This window comes from Lutjanus erythropterus, chromosome 6, assembly GCF_056507025.1.
Source record: "Lutjanus erythropterus isolate fLutEry1 chromosome 6, fLutEry1.hap2, whole genome shotgun sequence".
NCBI classification, from domain to species: domain Eukaryota; kingdom Metazoa; phylum Chordata; class Actinopteri; order Lutjaniformes; family Lutjanidae; genus Lutjanus; species Lutjanus erythropterus.
This window is the reverse complement of record NC_139322.1, coordinates 18,584,245-18,609,844: the sequence shown is the minus strand read 5'-3', so window position 1 is coordinate 18,609,844 and position 25,600 is coordinate 18,584,245. Positions and strand designations below refer to the sequence as shown.

The 25,600-nt window shown below is 39.1% G+C and overlaps 1 protein-coding gene across 1 annotated transcript; it reads right to left on the bottom strand.

The window, feature by feature from the left end:
* Nucleotides 1–863: 863 nt before the first annotated feature.
* Nucleotides 864–18,196, bottom strand: LOC146325140 (solute carrier family 26 member 6-like). The gene is made up of 19 exons (XM_084720980.1): nucleotides 17,840–18,196; nucleotides 16,885–17,024; nucleotides 14,459–14,569; nucleotides 14,187–14,359; nucleotides 13,913–14,077; nucleotides 13,091–13,243; nucleotides 12,801–12,883; nucleotides 12,022–12,169; nucleotides 6,997–7,110; nucleotides 6,810–6,887; nucleotides 6,613–6,708; nucleotides 6,402–6,508; nucleotides 6,225–6,294; nucleotides 4,493–4,585; nucleotides 4,215–4,325; nucleotides 3,760–4,113; nucleotides 3,159–3,213; nucleotides 1,483–1,613; nucleotides 864–1,383 (listed from the first exon to the last, which is right to left on the bottom strand). The coding sequence occupies exons 1-19, from the start codon at nucleotides 17,983–17,985 to the stop codon at nucleotides 1,357–1,359; spliced, it is 2,355 nt and encodes a 784-aa protein (XP_084577106.1). The 5' UTR covers nucleotides 17,986–18,196; the 3' UTR covers nucleotides 864–1,356.
* Between the last annotated feature and the right edge of the window lie 7,404 nt (nucleotides 18,197–25,600).

Below are 25,600 nucleotides of genomic sequence, written 5' to 3'. Positions count from 1 at the left end.
CTTAAAAAGTTTAAAATCCAGTCATTTTAATTTCAGGCCTTAAAATGTGACAGAAGTAAGCAAAATATCTTAAATAGAATTTTTACAAGTCTTAAAGAATTGATTGGATCATGAGGTTAACATTTAATATCATTTAATAAAGTTAAACTTAACTTCAGTCTAGCTTTTAGATGTGTTCTGGGGCCCAAAAATGTATTGTATTATAAATAGGTTGAATCCCTATTTAATATACAATCTATGTTTGAAACCAGTTGTTTTCGTCTGCCCCCTCCTCCCCAGACTAAAGGAAGCTCAGACAGGCTGCAGGAGTGCATGACGAGCGCAACGCTGCAATTTGACAATAACAAGGGAGGATGAGTCCCACACTATAAGTTGATCAGCTGTTTAAAACTGTCGATTGTCAGTCAATGTAAAGCTAAGCCCATTGTCCTGGAAACAAAAACACTGTTCTGAAAATACACACTCTGGAGTTTGAGTTCAGCGACTTCCTGCCTCACCGTCTGTCAGACTCCATTAATATTTTTGCTAAATTTAACTGTTATAAACATCTGTTCTGTTTTACAATACAGTGTTTGTCTTCTGTCAGTTATGATGTCAGATGATAACATGACACTGGATCCCAAAAATAGAAGGGAGCTCAAGATGTCAGAGGAATCAGATATGTAAATACTGACTATAAATACACCCACGCTTTGTTTAAAAGCCTGTGCTCTTTTTGAACTTATACCATATTTGCAATTCAGCTCATTCTTGTAGGCTTTTGGGGCAAATAAGTGGTAATATGCTGATTGAAAACCCCTCCCAGAGGGAATGGCCCAGCCAGATCAATGACGAATATTAACATTTTATTGATTTGTTGTGGAATACATTTTAATTTCCTCCTAGAGGGCTGACTGCATTGGTTCACGTGTGATACAGCAGATTGACAAGACAATCACGATGGCCCATTTGTTCATAGCAACACCTCTCACGTACGAGTCTCCTCTTACAGTCAACCTTTCACTCACTCTCTACTCTCTCACACAGGCTATAAATACAGACTCCTATTAGTCCAGTGTTACATTCTCCCACTCAACCCCCGCCCCTCCTCTGTCTCTCACACACGCCACAGAGGGAGAGAGCTGCAATGACGTATTGCTGGCTATCTCATTAGACGATATCATAAAAAGCCTGTTGCCACAGCAACGGCTCCCTGGATTTCCATGGCAACCAGCCGCCATGTCAAGGTGGTGCATTCTCCCCCGCAGAAGTAGGAGGAGACAATGGCAACCAATGGCGAGCAGTGGAGCAGCCAGCAGCCTTTAGAAGAGGAGGAGGAGAAGATGGCGAGAGTTGGAACAGTCTGACCCCTGCTGGTCACATCTGAGTGGTGCAGTACACATCCTGGGAAAAAAATGAGGGAGATTTAGGGTTGGGGGCTGATAAGTGAAGATGAGAGAGCTCAGAAGTGTAATTTATATTCTTATATAGTGATAAACTCACAACTATGAAGTCTGTCTGCTGCCGTTTGTGGAGAATGTGAAGCACTGCGTCGTGTACCGTGACAAACAGCCTGCTCTTTGGGATTGACTCAGAGAAGAACCCTGCGGTTTCCAGCTTATCCACGACACATGCTAATATTTGACCACACAGAAAAACATGCATGACAATGGGACTGCAACCGGGGAAATATGCTCACATTTTCAAGTACTGGTCCTAAGGTACTTGGGCCACTGAATGTAGGGGACATTTGGTAGACAAAGCACATTTTTCTGGCCCAAATGTAAATTTATGTATAAAACAAAACAGAAACGGCAATTTAACACAACTTAATACAGCGTCCCTTGTTTGCTGAAGGCATTGCTTCTGAAAATCGAGCCAGATTTCTCAGCCAGTTGTGGAAAATGGCACCACACACTGCAGAACACCACATCTTTAGACTCCTGCTTCCATTCACCTCTAAATTTTTGTTGCTGTTTTGTTGTCATAGTCCCCCTTTTGTGTGTCTGGTTCTTTTGTTAGGATCATATTAGCAGAGTACGCCTTGTAAACCCAGTCTTCAGTTGTTCCGACATATCAGTTGTTAGCCGACAATGAGTACTGTTTCCAGTGTTTGTAGAGTGTTGAATTAAAAGGTGTGATAGGGTGACAAGGTGTCCCACTTTATGTGAGACTGCACAGCTTTTTTATCCCTTGTCCGATGTCCTACATTTTGATTGGTCACAGTTTTCAAAAGTCAAACCACTGCAGGACACACTTTTGTAAGATTTTATCCACTAGCTGTGAAGAAAGCAGGAAAGGTTGTCATCACAGGACTGTGTTTGATGTCAGTCCAACTACACACATGTTGGTCAGGTGCAGGTTAACCTGTTACTGTCTTTACTACCTTATGCCTACCTGGAAAAGTTGTCAAAACTGAGTCAGTACAAAATCAGAAGCTATGCACATTTAGTCAGAAAATGATTGAAACTATGACAAACAAAAAGAAATGCAGTTTCAACCAAGACTGGGAAACTTCTTATCTATTGTCTATAGTGTGCTAATAAATCAATCAGAGGGCAAAACAGAGAAATTTTACAAGCAACAGGACTGAATAGAAATTGTTTTTTTTACTATCAATATTCAAGACTACCTCTCAGCAGTGGTGTGCAGGAATCATGGTGGAACTTTAAGGTGTTGTTAAAGGCACCCTGGCTGCAACTAATTGATTAAAACAAATTATTTTCATGATCAATTAATCTGTCTTTTTTCTCAATTAACTGATTGGCTGTTTGGTCCATAAACTGTCTCCCAAAGCCCAAGGTTATGTCCTCAGATGTCTTGGTTTGCCCACAAATCAAAGATATTCTGTCATACGGTGGTAAAGAAAGTAGAAGACATTGAAGAGCTGAAATCAGACACAATTTTTCTTACAAAAAAAATACTCAAAATGATCAATCATTTATCAAAATAGTTGACAATTAATCAACTAATCATTGTAGCTTTACATGACATGCCTTACTAATGCATGAGAAGGAACACATTTTGTGATTATAGAAATAAAGAAATGTCCCCCACAGGGAATGATGTGGCGCCACTGAGGCTGAGACCTTGACGCATTCATTATCTGAAGCCCCAGTACCTTGACTCTGCATTAAGGACATTAACTTTGTCTCTGTTGTGTCTGGTGTGCCACTCACCTTGGCAGCCTGCGAGATAGATGTCCAAATCAATCTCTCCAAAGTCCCTGAATATCTGGGAGGAAAAAAAACAGATGACTTTGGGTTTTATCTTCTACTCTTTCTTTGAAAACAGGGTTTACACAGATGTTGGAAATGCTTGAAAACACTTGAATTTTAATGTGGTGTTTTCAAGGTTTGAAAAGTGCCTAACAAATTGCTATCTGACCATATAGTTTGCTTTTCTAGTTAAAAAATGAAGACGACTCTGTTTGAGTCTCGACAGGTGACTTTTTGGTGTTTTCCTTTAATTTGTTAATGTGTCATTTTAAAGTCTATAACAGAACAGATTTAATTGTTTATAACAGTAACATCTGATTTAATGTGATGAAGAAGTGAAATAATTATTTTGTTTATATATAGACTGTATATATACATATACATAGGCCTATTTTACTACAGCTATAAGATGCTGGAAAAGCTTCAAAATGCACCTTGAAACTGCATGAACTTGACTTTGAAAAAGGTGTAGGAACCCTGTTAAAAACACAGATGAACATGCTCGCCTTCCCCTGTGTCTTATTCACTCATTTAAAACTGGTTAATGTCAACACACACATACATTTTTCAAGGTCTTCACAGTGACCGTGTCCACAAAGCTGGTTGTCGAAATGTCCAGGATGATGCTGTGTGTGCCGGATCCACAGGCCTGTCCCGTTTCCTCAGCATCACCATGGTGCGGTACCTGGGTGATGCTGGCATCTCCATGGCTACCCGTGTCTGAATCTGAGTCTGACGTGGTTGGGTCATGCTGGTAAGACCAGTTTACTTGGCCTTTTGTAGAGGTTTCTGTCAGGCTTATGGCTACACCGTTCCCCTGCTTCTGTCCCTTCAGTCCTGCAGAGACTTTCCCCTCAGTCATCATTGACTCTTTCAAAGAGAACGTGCCGTTGGACAAGTGGCTGACTGCTTTTTTCTGCCAAAAGGTTGAAAAAGTGGAAGTTATCAGTTCAAATGCATAATTTATGTAACACGAGTTCTCTCTAAATGTGGCATTAAGGATCAAGGATATCATACTTGTTTTTTTGCCTCCTTTTTTGCTTTCTTTTTCTCTTTTTCTTGTTTACGCTTCAGCTTCGCGTCTTGTTTCCTCTTGGCCGTCAGCAGCTTCCCGATTTCAATTCCACTCTGCACAAAAAGCCAAACATCACATTAAAGAGAGGGAAGAGAAAGTGAGACCAGAGAGGGAGATAATGAAAGCAATTAAGGGTGCTGTAGATGGCAGACAGGGATTACAACTTGTAATCAAACACACGTCCATATTCATGGACACACACACACACACACACACAAACCTTCTCTTGCAGAGCCTCCAAGTACATCTCAGCATTTGTGTAGTAGATAGTCGTAGATGAGCGGAAGATTTTAATTCCTGGAATCTCTTTAGCCTGTAGGGACACATCATGAAGCAGAAGAGTTCAGAAACTCAAACCCTGTTCTGCTCTCATTCGCACTTTCCACCTCCCCCAGGTATTGTTTGACTAAATGGGGTTCTCCTACTGCTTAATGACTGAAAGTTGAACAAACTATCCACAGAGTGATCCTGTTCACACAAATGTCAGGGAAAACAACATGTTTAACTTAACTTGTGTGATAGATTTGCTTTTGTTCAGCCAATTTCTGAGATATCTGTCTTTGAGACAAGAAAGACTTGACAATAAATCCAGCATGTACTGGAGCATGCTGATGAAACTTATCTGGTGTCAGTCATTGAATGAAGTACGTTGCTGTACTACAGGCCTACTACAAATTTTCCGAGTCTTTACTGTACTTTAAGCTTTATGTTTAAACTAGCAGCTCTTTGAGGCTGTGCATAGACACAGCAATGTGTTAGGTTAAACGCTAACATCAGCATGCTAATACACTCACAATGGCAATGCTAACATGTTGATTTAAGTTTTTTGAATGGGTTTTTGGTTAAGTGCCTTAAATAAGGTCTGTAACACCAGCCTGAGAGATTTTGATGTTTTGTTCTAAGACATAAAATACGTCAGTAAATACCCTACTCATGAATTTTGAAGCTTCTACGTGTCTTAAGAGAGGCTGTTGCTAACAAATGGATGAATAAGACTAAAGAGGTGAACATAAGTTACGTAATGGTGGTGACCTTGAGTTATGTGATCATAGTGTAGTTTGTTTATGGGCTAAAATTGGGTTTTTATGTCTTCTTTTCTACTTCGCTTATAAAATCATAAGAGTATCTAATGTGTATCATAAACTTTTGTTCACCACAGAGCTTATGTTCAGCACTAATCCAAAACCCACTGGGAAAAATCTCACTGGCTGTTTGATGAGGGAACCAAAGCGATGCAAAAATACATCATCCCTGCAGCACTGTAGTTGTTGAGATATTTCAGTCTGGACCATTGACTGTATATAAAAAATGGAAGACATGACAGCTCCCCAAAAGTGAAGCCAAAACATCTTGATCGGCCCCTGGTGGCTGGTTGCAGTATAGGTCATAAACCCCCACCTCACCCGTGTTAGCAGACAGGACATGGACTAAACATCAAAGAGCGTGAAATAAATTTTTCCCACAGGAGGTTTCTGTCATTTTAGGTAGCTCTTATCACGCTGATGATTAAAAAGGAGGTTTCATGTTAGGATTAACAGCTGAGCCCTGCTTGCATGTCAAATGACATCATCAGTGCAAGATGGCAGCACTTTTGTCCAGGATTTTGGCTTCATTTTCATACAGTGGGAGGACGTGGAGACACGTCACCCGTTTTTATCTGCAGTCTATGGTCCTGACCAAAGTATTGGACTGGCATTGTCATTCCTAGAGTCGAGTCGCTTGCGTGGCTAAAAATCCCTTTCTCCTGACAGCATAGTCACATGAAAACTGTTGACCGTGAGCTCATTCACTCATCGTTTTACAGGGTGGAGGTAGAAATCTCAGCTTAATCTGAACATATAAATCCAAAACTATCTACACACCAAATACCACAAGTGGTAAATTAGAAAATATATATTTTGAATATGAATAAAGTTCTGAGCAAATGTCATTTTTCACTAATAGTCTCTTACCTCCTTGTAAGTGTCTGTGTCCAGATACAGGTCAGTGCCTGGCACACGGCCCAAGATAGAGTAGTGGGGTCTGAAAGGTATTAAAATGTCATTATTACAGCAAGAACTCTCTGTGAAATTCTCATAAAAAAATTCTGCATACACATCATTAATTAATAATGAGCGGTGTGTAGTTACAGTTGTGTTCTGAAGATGACAGTGAGCATGGAAAAGCCAATGGAGACAGCCAGGCCCAGGTCCAGGTTGAGCAGAATGGTGCTTATGAATGTTACCAGCCACACGAGCTAGAGGGCAGCGTGAACGCACACAGTCAGCGGGTTCAAAGTGTTACAAGGTTCACACAGTGTTTAACTGAGCAGAATGTCTCTTAAAGAGGATTTAGTCGTACCAGATCAACCTTGTTCGTCTTCCATAGCATGGGCACGTCCATGAACTGCTTGAACATTCCTTTCAAATTCACAAACACGATTGTGGATAAGACCGCCTGAGGAACACACACACACAGATATACCCGCAGCCTTACTGGTCATTAAATTCACTGCCAAGAGAGATACTGATCATTAGGAGGACGAGGTAGAGGGTTACCTTGGGAAGATCTTCAAAGAGAGCGCCTATTTTCAAAATCGTGATCAGCACAATGACGGACGAAATCACTCCTGCAACCTGACAATACACGTACACACACTTATTGTACAGTGAATGGTCTCAAGTTGAGCATAAGAACTGATGTGATCAGGTGTGTTTGTGCTCATATATCTGTGTGTGTGATTACTTGTGTCTTGCCCCCTGTGCTCTCCTGGACGAGGCTGCGAGAAAGGGAGGAAGTCACAGAGTAGCACTGAAAAAAGCCACCAACAGTGTTACTGAGGCCCAGAGCAACCAGCTCCTGGAAGAGGAGAAACAGCAAGACAGACACGACATTTCAAATTAAAGTGAAAACATCCATGTTTAGGCTGAGAATAAGATTACCTCTGATATTTTGTCCAAAACTCAACAATATTCAGTTCACTGTCAGAGTAAAGAAACCAGAAAATATTCACACTTAATAAAGTGGAATCAGATAATTTTGGCTTTTTTATTTTTTTTAATCACTCAAACTGATTAATCGAGCATCAGAATAGCTGGCTAATAATTTAATAATCAATTCATTGTTGCAACTCCAGTCTATATAGTTGTTCTTAATGCCTGCTATTGGGTCGGATTCTCTGTGAAATCAGATAAAATGAGCCCATGTTCACATTTTCTCACACAAAGTTAGTGAGTCATTTTTTTTAGCCAGTTAAAAAGAAGCACAAGGAGATTTTTATCAAGATACATTTATGTTCAATGTTATATTTTGTGGTTATGGCGGTGGAAATGTTCATTACTGTGAAAACAAACAACCAGGACTTTTCTTGAAGCGGATTAGAGACACACAACTACTAAGTTTGCATCATATACAGTATATTTTCTCCGAACCGTAAAAAATCAGGGGCTCAGGAGAGTTTTAATTCTCAAACAGTGCATGCTGGGAAGTTCACTGAAATGCTGATCGTGTTTCTTTGGAAAATTAATTTGATGAGTTGATTGAACTCTGTAAAGTACATTCATTTATTTTATACCAAAAGACTTCACTCATGTTTATAAACTCTAAAGTGTTCTGAAAATAAACACCAGACATTTCAAGTTTAATTAACCTGAAGACATAAAACTTGTATATTTGGTTAATGAGAAAAGATTTGGTGATAGCACTAAATTCCTGTATGGTTTTTGACAGTGTATTACTGTAATATCATGGCCTTTAGTCCACATGGGTGTCTGCAGTCCGTAACCTTCGGGTCAATAACCTAAAGTACCGCTCATTAACTTTATGGCCATGTCAACACATCACTGCCACGCTGAGAGCAGTGCCAAGCACATTTAAGACACACTCGATTGCATAAAGCTAGTTGGGCATTAATGATTTAGTGAGCCAGCTCTTAGAGGCTGTGAGTGCTCCCAGCCTGTCTCTCTCCAGGGCAAATGATTCCAGTCACATGCCTGTGCAAGTGTGTGTACGTGTGAATAAGTCTCTGTGCTACAGACGGGTTCCTGCACCTTTTCCAGAGACAAATTCAAGCACTTTTAAAGAATTTTTAAGGTGCAATCACAAACTTTTCCAGCACCTTACAAGTGTGATAACTTGCATATTTATATAAAAAATGATAATTTAACTTCTTTGTCTCAGTAAGGCAGATGCTAATTTTCTATAAACAACCAAAATTATGTTTCGTGATAGCATTTTACAGAAAGGTGACGTATCTATCTGGCTAATAATTTCAATTTCAACAAAATCTTTTCATGTAACACTTCTGTAATCACCAACATTTTGATTAGTAACTGTAATTTAATTACATATTTTTTCTCAGTAACTGTAACAAATTAGAATTACATTCATTTTGTAATTTAATTACATCAAAGGAAACGCTTTGCACATCTACTAAACAAGACAGGTGTGTTGGAGAGAGAAGACCAAAAAGTTGTAAAAGGACTAGACCTTCATCAGGTAAACCTGAAGGAAGGAATGTAGTAAACATTTGTGTTAAACTTTGTCATAATTAGGCCACAGTGACTACCAAAGTGTCTACCGAAATCTAAGCACTTTATTTTTAAATCCAAGTAGCCATTTGTACCAAATTTGAAGAAATCCCCTCTGCGTGTTCCTTAGATATCATGTTCATGAGCATGGGGTTAATGTGAGGTTACAGTGACCTCTGACCACTTAAGTCTAATCAGTTCATCCTTGAGTTCAAGCGGACATTTGTGCCAAATTTAAAGAAATTCCTTCAAGGCGTTCTTAAGATATTGCAATGTCTACAATGGGATGGTCCAAAGACATAATGCCTCTGGCCAATCGCTGTTATCGGCATGGAACCAAAAAAAAAAGGTTTGCCAAGGTTTTTCAAAAATTGAAAATCACAGAGGTCCTTCAGCATACACTCTCGAAGACTTGACCCAGTAGTATGCAAGATTAGCTGCGGACAAACTACTGGTCAGTTGGTCACACACAAACTCTCACAAGCAATCACATGAGGAGATAATTAGGCTCCCTCCAACTTATTTTATTTCTTTATCTAAAAAGCAGCTATTCAGTCTGATAGCAATTTGTTAGGAAAGCAATGCAATTTCAGTTTCAAGCAGTTCACTTTATTCAAAATCCAAGTACCTTTCAAACCTTAAAAACATGAGATCAAACGGGTGTTTTAAAGGATTTCCAGCACCCGTAAGAACGCTGCATATAGACAGGAATAAGAGATTTGCCTACACGTAAATGTGAAAAACAGAATTGTAGAGAAAGCGCAGGTTGTTAGAGGTTCTTGCTTTGTGTGTATATATCTCAAAGGGAACATTAAGAATTCTTCCAGTGAAGTGCTAACATGACCTGATGTACTAGCAAAGTAAGCAAAGCAAACACAGTTCAATCTCAGGCCGTGTTGTGACATAAAGAATGAATAATCAGAAGAGATTGAATCAGAGACACTTGTTTCATGAAACGTGTCCACGTGTATCTTGCCAGATATATAACAAGTGATTAAAGGCAAAACTTAAAATTTACTGCAACATCAACTATTGTCCCGCAGTGTGAGTGTGTGTCACACTGGCGTAAATCCTGGATGTGTGTTATGCACTGGGAGATGTCTGATGCATTATAACATTTGTAAATGGACTTGCATAATTACAGGCTTAAATGCATTTTTGGCCATCTCCTTAAGAGGTTCAGATGATCCAATTTCAGTCAGTCATTACTGTGAGGATAAAATTCAGACATTAATGTCGTTTAAAATGATTGATGGATGAGGGCTGAGAAGAAACAAGAGAAACTTCCTGTTGTGAAATATGGAAAATAGTTTCTCAAATGAAAAATAAATAATATAATAATAATAACAGATAATTCTTAAGAAATGAAAGACAGCAGCAACATTGGAAAATGTGCTGAGTTAGGGATTTGTATGGCATGAAATCATTTTTGTTGTCATGGCTGCAGCCTGAATCTGAGATGAAAGAATATATTGGTTTTGTAATTCATAACAGTAAAACAACCGAATTGCACTTATTTGAAATTAACTGAGCACCTGAAGCAAATGGGATCACACCAGCCATGACACCCATCAACATATTGAAGTTCTAGCCCATGAGTACTAAATAGTCAGTAGTAAATTATTCCTAGGGCTGTGTACTGGCATGAAACTGTCATAGTAGAAAGAACACAGCAGCTTACATATAAAATCTGAGTTAAAAGTTTACTTTTTTATGCAACAGTGAGGATAACTAACCACACTGCTGTCAAGCGGTTGTGGGTTTAAATTCAACATAAAATGAACCACTGCCCCATTTCACTGTATGTGTCACAATATCGTGATACAGTGTTTTGAGAATTGATACAGTATCACAAAACATATCGCGATACTCAAGTGTAACAATGAGTCACATGAACACTCGCAGGTCAGACCATCCTCCCATCATCGACCCATCTTCGAACTCGGCCAAACACCTGTCAGAGTACTCAAACATGCTTCTGAGGTACTTCCTGCCACAGTAGGCGTCTCCAGGACCACATTTTGCCATGATGACACACACTCAAACTCACAAGGTGAAAACAACACCAGCCACACTGCGCACGCAAGTTACGACAACTTCCTGTTTCGTAGCGAATAACGCGCATGCTCAGCATGCTCCCATATTCTAATGGAGTGAGCAGTACCGTCTTACAATTACCCCTGTCTGTCATGTCTGCAGACATAAACCCCATTCATTACTGACACCAGGCAGTGTTAGTAATGTTCCGTTTCATTTCTAATAAATCAACAATTTTTTTTTCATTAAACGTGTATATTTTTTCTTTGATTTACTTATCAGTTTGAGCGCACACATTTTGGTTTAGTGGTTCACAGGTTTATCACAGGGTTTCAGCTGCTAATATGTTTTCTCTTTGTTCTCCACATGCTGCTGCTGAGTTGCCTGGCCACGCTTTATACTGAAAGACAGGAAGTGGAAGGTACCAACTCCCAGTGCAGTGGAGCTCTGAAATACAGAGACTTCAAGAAAAGCAGCATGTGGACATTTCTTTGGGGTTTTTTGATAGTATTAGTATTTAGTATTTATAATTATTGTTTCTATTTTGTCTTTATTGGTTGTTGGGTTAATTGTGGTGTTTTTAAATGGTGTGGAGTTAAGGATCCCTCCCTTTAGTTTATGTGTAGGCTAACCTATGTGTCTTTTATGTCATGCAGAACTCAGGTTTGTTCTGTTCAGACTTCTGGTGCCATATTGTTTTGTTCACCTCAATTTAGTAAAAGGGCCCAGAGTTGTTGAAAATTTTCCTTTGCTTATGTATTTTAAACATTTATAATCTTGTTTTTCTATTGACTGAATGTTTGATTTGGCTAAATAAAGCCGAACCACACTTTGCTGTGCTCACACACACACACACACACACACACACACACACACACACACACACACACACACACACACACACACACAGACTCACAAGGTGAAAACACACCACACAACACAAGCTGTCTTGAAAACTAAGGTTATTCATGGCTCTGTTGTCGGTTATCCAGGACAACCTGAATAATTTTTCCACTAATGTGACAGTCATGACTAGCTGTGAGTAAGCAGAGACTAAAATCTAATATTAGGCCAAAGTCTGACTCTTCCCTGTGAGTCAGACAGGAACAGAGACTCCAAGTATATCTCTCACAGCTCTCTGTGAGCACCACAGTGTCCCTTTGTATAGTCGAAGCCTTATGTGTGTGTGTGCGGCCCTCCTCACCTGGTTGCTGTCCACCTTGTAGCCATGTTTGAGGGCAAATGTTTTCCCCAGGGAAATGTTGATGGCATATCCCACGATGGCCACTGCAAAGGCATCGCCTATCACCTCTAAGAACAACGTGGTATCTGGAGCACGAGGGGCCTTGAGCCTGGAGCAGGAGGAAAAGATAAAAAGATGAATGTTTCAGGTTTTTATCGCTATTACCTCGTACAACTCATGGGCGTCTCTACAAACAGCTCAGGGAAGTAGGCCAGCTCACATTTTCCCAGGGGGTGTTAAAAACTGTTGACTTTATAAGAAACGTAACTAACGTGCCTACATGTAGAGGGGAATTTCTGAAACTCAGACACACTTAAATAACTTAAAATAAATCTCGCCAACCGTTGACCTTCTATGAATACGCAAAGCTGATGGTTGGATAAAAGTAAAGGCAAACACGAGAAAACCACAGAGTATCTTTTGTGTACATTACAATGATCTGCTATTATGTCCTACTGTATGTTTACACATGCCCTCTGGGGAAACTCACTCACTTATGGACTTTTCCAACCCACAAGCTACTCCAGGAACATAACTGTATCACTCACATAAATACACACTGTGACTCTTCTTCTGTGTTACTTTCCTATCGGCAGATCCACATATCTGACAACCAAAGCAAATGTTGCACTTTTCAGTCTGTGATCTTGTAAACAGTTACAGCTGCCCTGAATCTCACCTCAGCCAACGCCCCACCCCATCTTTCTTTCTATTTTGTACACACACACAGATTAACTTACCCACTGGGAATCTCTCCAACCACATCAATGCTGTAATTTGTCGTAAGTCCGCAGAAGTGGGTGATGATTGTTGCAGCTATGACCTTGAGAAAGAAGGCACAAGAAATTTTGATTTAGCGTGTGGGGTTAAACTCTCAGCATATAAAACCCCTTTTTTAGGCAAGTGTAAAACACAGACACCCCTCAGTGCAGTCTGATCACTGTGGTCAAGATGCCCCCTGCTGGACTATTAAATGAACACACCTACTGTATAAATGAGAGGGAAAAAATGAAGGAAGTAGAGGACTCACCACTATGAGCTCTATGGGGATGGGCAGAGGCAGCTTCTGTCTGTAGCAGGCATTGATTTCTTTGACCACAATAAGAACGAAGAGCGCCACCAGGCTGACCACCAGCTCTGGCACTTTAGTCTCAGGCAACAGCCGGCAAATATCCACCAGAGTCTGTGAGGAAAAGAGGAGTAGAGGAAGAAGGAGCAGAGGGAGAAAGTGATGAGCTACAAATATATCCTTAAGTTGTAACACCCTCTGTTAGACAACAGACATAGTCTTGTGGGCATTACCATGAATTGCTACATAGTTGAGACAAGGCTCATGTCTGGTTGGCGCAACCGACCCATAAAAACTATTTTAAAGACTGGTCTTAACTAAGACCGACTTTGGACCAGGCTTAGTAATGTCCAGTTGGCGTAACCCACTCCATGGGTCTAGAGGTCCTCAAAGTCTCAATACTACAGATACAAAGTCTTCATCTCAGTATCAATACTAGGGTAAATAGGGTCAATACCAAAAAAAATTGGATCTATCACTTTAGATGAAATCTTGGGCACATGAACATGGGTTTGTCTTGATGGTCGATGTCCATCGTGATAGCTGGCAGTCATCAACCACTGAGCCCCTTACTATTGTAACATTATGATTTAAAAGCCTTCTGTTTTGAAGTTCACAGAGGCAGATAGATCTGTGTTATATGCTCATCCTCTATGAAATGGCTGTATCTTATGGATCCACCAGTATAGTGGTAGTTAATAAAAACTTAATAAAAACTTAACATTATGAGCTTCATAAAACTTGTGTAATTGTGAATTATGTATTGCATGATGACATACTCACATAAATAAGGGAGAGGGGGCCACTGAAGCGAGCCGGCTTGACCCCAAACAGGTACTTGAGCTGGGAGACGCACACATGACACGCTGATCCTGTGGTGTAGGCTCGAACCAGCGGTTCAGACAGGTAGGTGACCACAAAACCAAACCTCACCACACCCAACAGAATCTTAGAGTGGCAAAAGAGAGGGCAAGTTAATCGAACATAGTGAAATATGACTTAAAAGGCTTGTTCAGTACCTCAGTACAGTTTTAATGTGATCAACGCACAAACACACCTGAAAGATTCCTGCTAGGACTGTGAGGGAGCATGCTATCTGAACTCTGGATGCATCCCGTGCATCGATGTCCACACTTTCTGTTCCATTAGTGCCATTTCCAACAAAGTTACTGTCTGGAGCCAGCCTCTCTGTCACACTCCCAATCATGATGCTGATCACAGCAAATGTACCTGAATGTATGAAACACAATCATGTAGACACACAGTCATGCACAAAGACACAAGCGAGCAGAACTTTGCTCATGTTCTACTTTTTACCATCTCACTCACCTATAGAGATGTGTCTGGAAGTACCAAAGATGAAGTAGACCAGCACCGGGTAGAGAGAGGTGTAAAGGCCAAACACTGGGCGTAAGGATGCCAGAAGAGCATATGCCATGCCTGAAAAAAACAAAACTTAAAAAGTGTGGCACTTATCCAAAACAAATTCAGTGATATTTCAGCTGTTCAAAACATTCAAGAAATAGTCTGACATTTTAGGAAATACACTAATTAGCGTTCTTGCCCAGAGGAAAGGAAAAGTTCAAAATAACAACCCATCTTTGCTTAGCCTGTGTCTTATTTAATTTAAGACCAGCATGAGACTATGACCATTTTCTCACACTTCTTAGAAATACCTTTTGTCTCATCTCAACCCCAGACTAATTCGAGCCCAACTGAAGATCTTAAAATGTTCTTTTTTGTGTCTAACCGCACTGATCTTAGATTTATTATAAATAATCAGTGCTTGAGATAACAGTGAGATCTAGAAGAAAACGTTTTAAATGAGGTGTTAAGTTTGTCTCAGTAGTCATATCCATACAGTGGTCAAGAAGAAACCTCTGAGACACCTAAGAGCTCAGCAAAATATTAGTTTCTCTGTGAGAAACAAAGTTTACCCTGGGGATTGATACCACTTTCATTGTCTGTTTGGTAAATATGAAGCTTCAGCCAGGAGACAATTAGCTTAGCGTAATTAGCATGGAAACAGGTGGAAACAGCTTCTCTGGCTCTGTTAATAGGTAACAAAATCCACTTACCTCTAAAGCTCATTAATTAACACGGTGTATCTTCTTCGTTTAATCTGTACAAAAATTAAAGTGTAAAAACAAGAGCTTGTGGATGAAGTTGCCAGGCAACTAGTGAAGAGTCCAGTAAACCCACAACTTGTCATTTTTTACATGACAACAAGGTAAAACTTATTAATTGGTGAACTTCATCATTGTTACTTTTTAACAGGTGCTGTTATGTTTGGACAGAGCCGGGCTATCTGTTTCCCCCTGTTTGGAGTGTTTATGCTAAGCTTAGATAAAACTCTACTGGATTGAGCCTCATATAAAGAGGCCAAGTGTTGGACCATCATGGGATCTAACTGGCAAAAAACTGTAATTAATGACAAGAGACACTTAAAAAAAAAAGAAAGAAAGAAATTAAGTTTGTTGTATAACTATTGAAATATCAGACTATGAATTAGGAAGACTGTGCACCTAGAAATTGCATAAGTGACACGACGACTCTCTCCCTCCAAAAGCTAATTAGTAGTTAGTTACAATGCCTGTGTGTTTTCACACTGGAATGTAGTCACACAGCAGCAGGTCTTACTAATTCTTTAGCTTCCCAGCTGATAAAAGGACCATAAAGTCGCTGGATAAAACACTTCAGGTAAGATAACATTACAAGGGGCAGCTATGTATGGTGATGTATACTGCATGAGATGAAAGATGTAGTTCACGGAGCATTTTCACATAAAACTAAGCTATGACAAACCTACCAAAAACTGCAACTTTCTTGTCTTGTAAAATTTTGCTTTGAATTGACAAACCTTTTATGTGTAATTAATTTTATTGAGGGAGGTGTCTGCCATACTGAAGGACTGACTAAGAAGTGGTTCCAGGGAAGGAAAAAAAATGATTTTATGTGTAAGTTGTTATATTATGCACCAGTTGGTCTTAGTCTGGAGAAAAGAGATACAGGGCATGTTAACGCAGAATCAATTAACCAGAAGTACAAAGAGCCAGAGGTTTAACCACGCTGTTTTTGTTGTTTCACTAGGGAAATGGATTAGCTGTTGCTTCAACAAGGGAATAAATCTGGGTTCCATTGAGCTATTAAATTCTCATCACCTCCTCATCATTCTTCCTCCATCCACCTACAATAGCTACCCCGCAATGCTACAATACTATTAGCAAAAATAAATCTGCCTATTCTTGAAAAAAAGAACAAAAAAAAAAGTTCCATACTATTTCTTTTACATAACATTGACAAAAAGCCTACCAATTAATCCTCATGCAATCAAGTGAGCTAGCTAACATAATGAGCAGCGCCTATCTATAACGTCACACTAGTAAGTTACATGTTATTGAAACATTTTGGCAAATTAGCTGTATTATTATCCCAAGTGTACGCTGTGTTGATCTACAGTGGACTGTTTTGTAACCTCATGAGCAAGAAACTCTGATAAACCTTTCATGTCCAAAAACCGCAGAGGGTGAGGTTAAAACAGCTAACATTAGCCATGCAACAGCTAGAGGGCACACAAGAGAAAACACGAAAATATTCAGTGCAATATATGTAGTAGAAGAGTCCCTGCTCCATATCTCTGTCAGCTAAGTCATCCATGGCCTGAAAAATGTTAAAGACCCCTGCTTTAAAGGGTAAAGTTTGCTAAGTGTGATGTGGATAAAATCCCTCCACTGTGCACATTCTTAAATACAAACCCTGCGGCAGGTGCATGATGCCCACACTGCAGCCAGAGATCAGGTCCCCTATGGCATTTTCTCGTATGGAGTAGTGAGGCAGCCAGCCGAGAACGGGGATCCAGCTCAGCACCGTGTGTTTCAGCCTGGGCACCGAACACCTGCAACAGTCATCCCACAAATACATACAGATCACACTACTGAACACACAACTGAAGAAAAAACATGGAATAGGTTTTTGGTTCAGGTTTTCGGTTGTAAAAACAAATGAAAATGTCCTTATATGAGACTTGTGAATCGTTACACCTGCCACAGTTTTTATCAGCTGGCCTTGTAAAACAGTGACACACCGGATAACACCAGCATTAATCTGCTACTGTTCACTTTTTATGCCAGATACAACTGAGTGCTGACTATTGAAAGGTGACAATGTCTGTATTAACAAATATTTTATTAGATAATTATTAGCTTTAGCAACTTGTCACATGGAGAAATTGAGTCTCATGCTCTTATGTTGAAATTCAGTCATTTAGTTGGGAATATTTGGTCTTAAATGTTCTGTGTTATTGTCATTGCTTCATATTTGAGTCCTATATGATGTGTCACAGGTTATTATGAAAGCTTACAACTTAATAAAACTGTGAACTTTGCGCTTAAGTTCTCATTTATTGACTCAGATTAAACTCTTCACTCAGCTTTTTTTAATCATCATTCTGCTTAGATAGTAAAACACTTAACCAATGAAACATCTCATGTGCATTTGTATGCACACACCTAAAACTCATTAATGAGTCATTCACTCATGCATGAGTCACTCAACAGGTTGAGTGAGTAGTTAGAGGCACAGTGAAGTAAAAAATATATTCACATCCAGTCACACAGGTATCCTCTCTGTCAGTTTGTGTCGTTGCTGATCTCTTTTTTCATGTTGCCTGTCACACCTCCCACCCCCATGTAATCTCCTCTCTATTTTTACCTCAGAGACTCCTTCGTGCGCTCAACCAGGGTTGGTTTAGTGGACCACGTCCCTTTTTGTGCCACTTCATCCAGACGTAACTCATCCAGAACCTTCCTCTGCACACGATAGTCCCCATCTGAACTGTCCCTCTTCTCCGTGTCCATGTCGGTGGGAATTCAGCAGACCACCGTAAAAGCCAGTGTCCGTTTGACCTCTTCTTTTTTCCGTCTGAAGGGTCTTCTTGAACAGAGAGGACAGTTAAAGTTGCACAACAAAAGCCAAGCACTGAGAGTGAAGTCCCCTCACTGTTCTATACTGATTGACAGTGCTTGTTTTTGGACTGTGGGAGTGACTGCTCCTTTCCTGTCCTTATAAGAGAACAACCACCACCCCACATGTCCCTGTTCTGCTTATACACACACCTGAGGTCATGTGTGTGCGTGTGCGTATTTCACCCTGTAGTGATTAACTAAGTGAGAAGCAGCTGAAAAACACAAGTTTGGTAAGAAAAAAAAACTTTAACAAATTGGTCAAACTTGATAGAAACAAACTGAAACAGTGTAACAAACATTACACTGACAAACATTGTTTCCCACTCATGGACAAATACACACTTTGGGAAAATTACTTAGTTTTCAATGTCAAAGATTAAAGCTTGTTGTTTTTCTTTTATAAAGCACACACACTGTGACAGTGTGGTGATTAGGTTTGTGTTTATGCACCAGACTGACTGAAACATCTTATCTTTATGGCTGCCTAACTTTCCTCATTCAAGAGATAAAGTAACTATGTTTTTCATTGTCAGCGAAACAGTCCTGACACAGCGTGCTACTAGTGTTGCCTAATATTCTTTATGAAATTTTGCAGTCCAATTTTTTTCTCTCAAAGACTGCTCACAAATAACTTCTCTCTATTCTTTAGATGGCTGAAAGGAGACAAGAAGATTTTGTATGTGTCTAAAATTGCTGTGACAAGCAAAGTTTTTTTTATTTAATTTAATTAAAATCCTCTTTTGTTACTAAATCAAATGACTCACTCTTTCCCATACCTGTGCCTTTGTTATTTAAGTGATGTCTGTACTGTACACACTGTATCAAGGTAATTTATTATCAATATACAACACAGGATTGCATAATGAAATGAGAGTTGTTGTTTCTGCATGCTACACATACATGCTATATAGATAATAAAACAAATTCAGAATAGAAGAGGATAAAAAATGTAAAATCAAATCAAATCAAACAATATATACAGTTATTGACATATATACATACATACATATACACCTAGGAAATAATTCTGCAGTGCATTTCTGGCATTTGCATCAGGTTGAATGTAAACAGCAGCAAGAAGATGTTTTGGGTTAATATTACCGCTACAAGAACGTGTATGCTGCATTTGACTGCTGTAGATGTTTAAGGTTGTTGAGTAGTTTAATTTGCAGCAATACATCAGTCTATAAGAGACTTTGAGAATTACATATCTCTGAAAAGTTGACTTTCATAAGCTCAGGAAAATGGTTTTTAGCTTTGTGACAAAGCATTTTCCAGCTAATCCAAGTTTTTAAATAACTTATTTAACTTGGGAGAATGTTCTCAGCTAGAAATGAAAACGATTAATCCACAATCAATTCTTTGGTTGTTAAAAATTTGGTCAACCAAGTATAATTTAATCTTAAACCTTCACATCTTTATATGTTTCATAGGTTATGTAATGCTGTCAGGTAATATGCAATATATTCTTCTGGAGATAAAGCTTTGATTGAAGACAAAAAAATGCATTTGGTACTGTTTTGTATGAGCAAAGTTGTTTTTTAATAATGATCAGTCGATTCACTTATCTTTAATGTTACCAATAATCAATTAAGGAAAGCGCTCACAATATGCTATTTATTCTCGACCTACAAACACTTCCCTTCAGTTTATCAGTAAAAAGAAATCAATTTCAGCATCACCACAATTGCCCTCTGAATTAGAGTAGAAACAGAGTCGTATAAAATGGAAATACTCAAGTAAAGTACAATGACTTTGACTTTATATTTGAGTAAATTCGCTTAATTACATTCAACAACAGCTTCGTTTTATTCATACTGTGTTAAGTGTCAATACTTTCTGACAGAAAATAAAATAAACGTCCTTGTCTTACAAGTGAAAATCTGAAACAGGACAAGAGTGGAAACAAGCTGATTAACAGAAATAAATCAAACCTTACTTATTTACAACATGGATATATGTCTCTCTGAATATATATTTTATATCTACATTTAAATGGCCTGATATATCACTTAAGCTTCAAAACTTGTTAAACAAAAGCTACTTTACCTGTGAACCAGGTAACCTTGTAATACAACTTAATTTGTCACACTCCTGACAGGCTCCTATCAGTCAATTCTTAGATGTCTTTGTTGAGTCGGTTAATGTTTGAGAGGGTCTTTGTCAAAACGACTTTCATTATAGATCGAGGTTTATCTGTCTGTGTGAAAAAGGAGAAGAATACGCTCAAATGTGGACAGAGAGGAGATGAACTTTTGAGACAAAAAGGTTGAACTAACAGATAAATACAAGATAAGAGTTAGGATTGTGTTCTCTGTTGTAATAGTCACAATTTAAAAATAAAATCACTCATAGAGTAGATAGAGCATTGAAGACAGTAATCTGAAAAGAAGACAACACAGTTTCAAAAGACTTACACCGACAGGTAAATTTTTCCTCTCAAACTGATCTTAAACCTGAAATATTAGGGGGGTTTTTTCTCTCCCTTTTAGCATATCAGTTAGATATACTTTTTTATTGTTGTTGCAATTATGTTTTTATTCAGTGGGAGTGGTTGAATTCAAAGACAACATGTCACAAAGTCTCTGTCAGCAGACAGAAAAGCTGTAAAGTTGTACTTTATTACAGACTTGGAGGAAGTGAAGCAGCCGGTCGTATACACCGTTTATCTAAATGTGCCATTAGTTTTAGGTGTTATTACAGAGGATAAAATCATAAACTGACATTGAATGCTTCACTCACGCAGCACCACTATTTATAATTTTCTTTGTGCTTTAATTCTGTGTTGATGTTGTCATTTCCCAGCCGCTCTGTTAATGGCCACTGGAAGAACAAACAATCTGTGTATAAGAGGCTAAGAGGAGATTTGACTTCTCTAGTGACTGAAATGACTAACAGCAATGGTTGAGCGTTAGACGTAACAGGAAACATTCTTGCGCATATTAACCCTGGCCACTGTTACACACATGTGTGTGCTGTTAAAACTCGGGAACATTTTGGTGACTGAACTCCTGTAAACGTACTGTCATTTACAGATTATACAAAATTTTCAGTCAACATCCATACATGTTCTGTTGGATCTAAATACATTTGATGTGTAAATTTAATATGTTTAGTTTTGATGATATCGTTTTATTATTGTTATAGGGGTTTTTTTGGTGACAGGTTTTTGGTGGTGTAAATATAAAAATAAATATAAACATACTGAAGATCAGTCTGAAATCAATATGTAATCCCCACCTCTTTTGGTACCTCAGTCAACTTTTTTCCTTTCCAGTATCATTTATTTAGATATGCTTTGTGCCAGGCTTGTCTATGTTGAAAAGAAAACAACTATTTGGAGATGATTAAAAGATTTGCTGTTGTACTTGTAATAGTGACATATAGTCATCTCTTAAGCTATCTAATGTTAGCAGTGACAGCTGGTAGCTAATATAAGCAAAACACAATCTAATTGGTTAGCTAATGTACATTAGTTGTTAGCTTCCTAGTTAGTCAGTGTTTTGCTAAGATTAGGTAACTTCAGTGACCAATATATAGCTATTATGCAGACAAAAATGAGTACAGCTGTGCAAATAGCAAGTTAGAGCCATAGAACCCCTCTAAAAGGCTTTATTGTCATATGCAAAATAAACATGTCATCAAACCCAACCCTACATCCCCGTCATGAGAGGTGGGAGCAGGTAAAACCGACAAACAGAGCTCTGGTGAAACTCATTGGCCAATCACCTGTGATGTGGATTAAAGTGATTCAGGAAACATTGATGAAAAGAAAGAAACCCCATGACCTAAAAGCTGAAGACTCTCTGAGCACACACGCTAAAGAGAAACTCAAAACACATACCGAAAACCACACAGAGAGGGTGCGTCACAACCTTCTGTCTTCAAGGCAATCTACCAACACTGCAACCTGGAAGAAGAATCAACTGGCGTGGCAGCAGTTGGAAAAGGCAGACAAGGGTGGGAACTTTTCATCACCGGCCTATGTTCTGAAAGGAATACAGAGGCTCATGTAGGTAAGTTAAAGTGCAAATTTGCATTAGTTCATTGTTTGCTTATGTTGGGGTGAGAGGGAGCAGGAACAGCAGCTTGGACATGTTAATCAGCCTCATGGCCCGGGGATAGAAACTGTCTTTAAGTATTGAAGTCCTGCGTTTCAGACTCCTGTACTGTTTGCCTGACAGCAGGAGGATGAAGATGTGGTGCTGGGGGTGGGAGGGGTCTGTGGTGGAGTTGTGAGCCCTTCAGGAGACTCTCTGCTGGGAGATATCCTGATATGGGAGGGCTGTTCCTGTGACGTACTGGACTGACTTAATCACTCTCTGCAGGCGTTTACGTGCTGCTTGTGTGCTGTTGCCGCACCACACTGCGATGCTGCTTGTGACAGTGGACTCAATAGTGCCTCAGTAGAAACTGCAGAGAAGTGCTGATGGCAATTTACCGTCATATTGTCAGCAAATTTCAGAATCATGATATTCTCGTGTGAGGCTACACAGTCATGCAGTCGAGGCCACATGGACCTTGAAGGTTAGTTGGTTGTCAATTGTGACACCCAAGTTTCAGGCTTTCAGACTTTGTAAGGGTGAGCTGGATGCTGCTTTCTTGTTGTATAGAGAGACTGCCTGGGATGACAAGGAGCTCAGTCTTGGAGAGATTAAGTTGAAGGTGATGTCCTTTCATCCATGTTGAGATATCAACCAGGCATGATGAGATGCGTGCAGAGACTGTGTGGTCCTCTGTAGGGAATAACAAGAAGAGCTGGGTATCATCAGCGTAGCAATGGTATGAAAAAGCATAAGAGTGGATTATTGTGCCAAATGAAGTGGTATATTGAGAAGAGAAGAGGGCAGAACACTGACTGTTGAGGGATCCCTGTGGATAAGTTGTACAGTTTGAACAGTTTTCCCCTCAGGGGGTAGGACATGACCCAGCGAAGGCTAGATACTGAGATCCTAAGCTCAATGAGTGTGGAGAGGAGGATTTGGTGGTTAGCTGTGTCAAATTGTGACAGATCTAACAGCAGTAGACCTGAGGACTGACCAGCAACTCTATCTTAATGCAGTGCTGCAGTGCAGCACGTATACTGAGAGCCCGTCTCTGGATGTTGTCTGGACCAGTGGCCTTGCAGGGATCAATTTTCCCAAGGGTTTTGCATACATCAGCTGATGACATGGTGAGCTGTGGGTAGTGTGTTCCATCTGTTTTTACGGATGACTTTTGTGGGTTATGGGGTTGCTCAAACCAAGTCTAGACTGTGTTCAGTTCATCCAGTAAGGAGGTGTTATTGGCAATATTTGTCTTCTCGTCAACAAATCCCCCTAACAACACCAAAAACCAACACTGAAGGGATCTTACAAGTATTGTCTGTGTTGCCTAAGTCTGATCTTATTCCCCTGTGCTATAGACCTCCACAGTAGTCCAGTAATGAAAATACATCAATGAACCAAACTGTTGCACTGGGTAACATCCTCCTTTATCACCATGAACATGACCAGTAAGTCTATGGACTGTTCAGCTGCTGTAATACTCACTTAAGCACCAAATGTGTATTAATCCACCCCTGAAAATAGTCCCTAACAAATTCTCTATTTACTCCCCATGAATAATATTTGCTAAAAATACAGTACCCATTTGTTTTAGGGAATTAATAAGCCCTTTTTTTTAATGAGGTAATGTATTATTTAAAGATGTCCATCTTCAGATTAGGTGGGGAAGTCAGATAGTGGAAGTCAGTCAAGTGGTGTAATAGTGTAACACCGGCGAACTAATTGTTGGTTTTGGTATTTCCATGGGATTTGTTGATTTTGAGTCACAACAGCCTTAAGTCCATGGTGTATCATGTGCACAACAATTACTGTTTTTGTCCTGGGTTGGAGAGGCCAGACCCACAATGTAAATAAGTTATTTTCCATATTTTCATCCTGTGTCATTTTGGTGCAAAACTTGGTTAACTTCTTTCATTTCTTGTTTACATCTTCAAATGTCTGTAAGCCCACAATTTAAAATCTGTCCTTACACATTCTGCATATTTTTGTTATGTATATATTGATATATTGATTTATGACAGAATAAAACCAGAAGAAGGAAAACAGAGGTCACTCTCAAGGACAGTGGAGTGTCAAAATCTCACTGCAGGTTTATTATGATTTGACTGTGCTGTTTTTCAGCTTTAAGGAGAGTTTTTAAAAAAAATGGTTAACTGAAGTTTCATAAATGACATCTACGTAACATTCTCAACCAGAGTAATATCTGCTTTTCATCTTCAAAATCTTCTATTTTCTAAATGTTAAACCTGCTGATACTGACTAGCATAGAGGTATCATGACAGAAGCCTACATAGCTGCACACGATAACAAACAGAATAAAGATTCAGGGAAATAAACTCACTATTATCTTGTGATGGGTGCACCATTAACTATATGAGACTTCCAAATATAAAGTCGTGTGACCCACTTTTTGAATTAACCTGCAGGTAAACAATGAGATAAATCATTTAACTGCTGGGATGAAGAGGTGAAGTGTTTGATAACCTGTTAATGGTTGTAGATTTCCTAATGACTAGAGAGGCAGTCACGTTTTTTTTTCCCCTGACCCAGTTTTTCCATTTGTAGATAAGCGTGGTTGGGAAAGGGGCAGAAATAATAAGACTCAGATTTCATGGCCACACTGGGGGCTCTTTATAACAGCAACGTCTGCTTCTGTCAAAACAGAATCTCAGGTAAACAACGTGAGTAATGTTTTATTGAAGAGGAAGAAGGAAGAGAATGAAGTAGAATTAAAGTGGTGAAATAAGAAATAACCTGTTAAAAATAGGGTATGTAATTCTTTCAGATATTTTAGGAATCTGTTGCATTCAAACAACAAAAATCTTTTTGATTCTATGTTTTTTATTTGTTACACCACTCGCTAATAACAGAACAAAACACTTCACAGATTCATACCATATAATCAATATGAATTTTATATGATTAATATTTTATGATTTAATTTTACTGAGTTTTTTTTTTCTGCTCATTAGAAGTGTAATGTATGGATGTTTTGTATAGCGGGAGGTGTTATCTCCCTGCAATCTTCCATTGTGGGCAAATAAAGGCAATATTTGTATGAACTGTGTCCTTAAGGCAACATTAATGTTCTTTGCCACTCACATACCTGTTTAAGTGAAGAACTCCTAAACTTTAAACTTCTATAGCACCATGTTATGAGAAAAAACGTTAACGTAAAGCCCTGTGTACAGTACCCATAAACTACATGTCCCAGAATGCATCTGCACACTGAAGGTGTCCAATAATAATTGAATGCAGAGGCAATTATGTAATACTAGTTACATATATATAATCTTACACTTATAACCGGCTTTTTGAGGGCAACTATAATGCTGATGTGGCCCTGGATGAAATTGAGTTTGACACCCCTGTTCTAAGATAACAAAAACGCAACAATTTTTATTTTTACTTGATTGTACACTAATGAAAACGTAGAATATTATATTGCATTTTTGCCATAT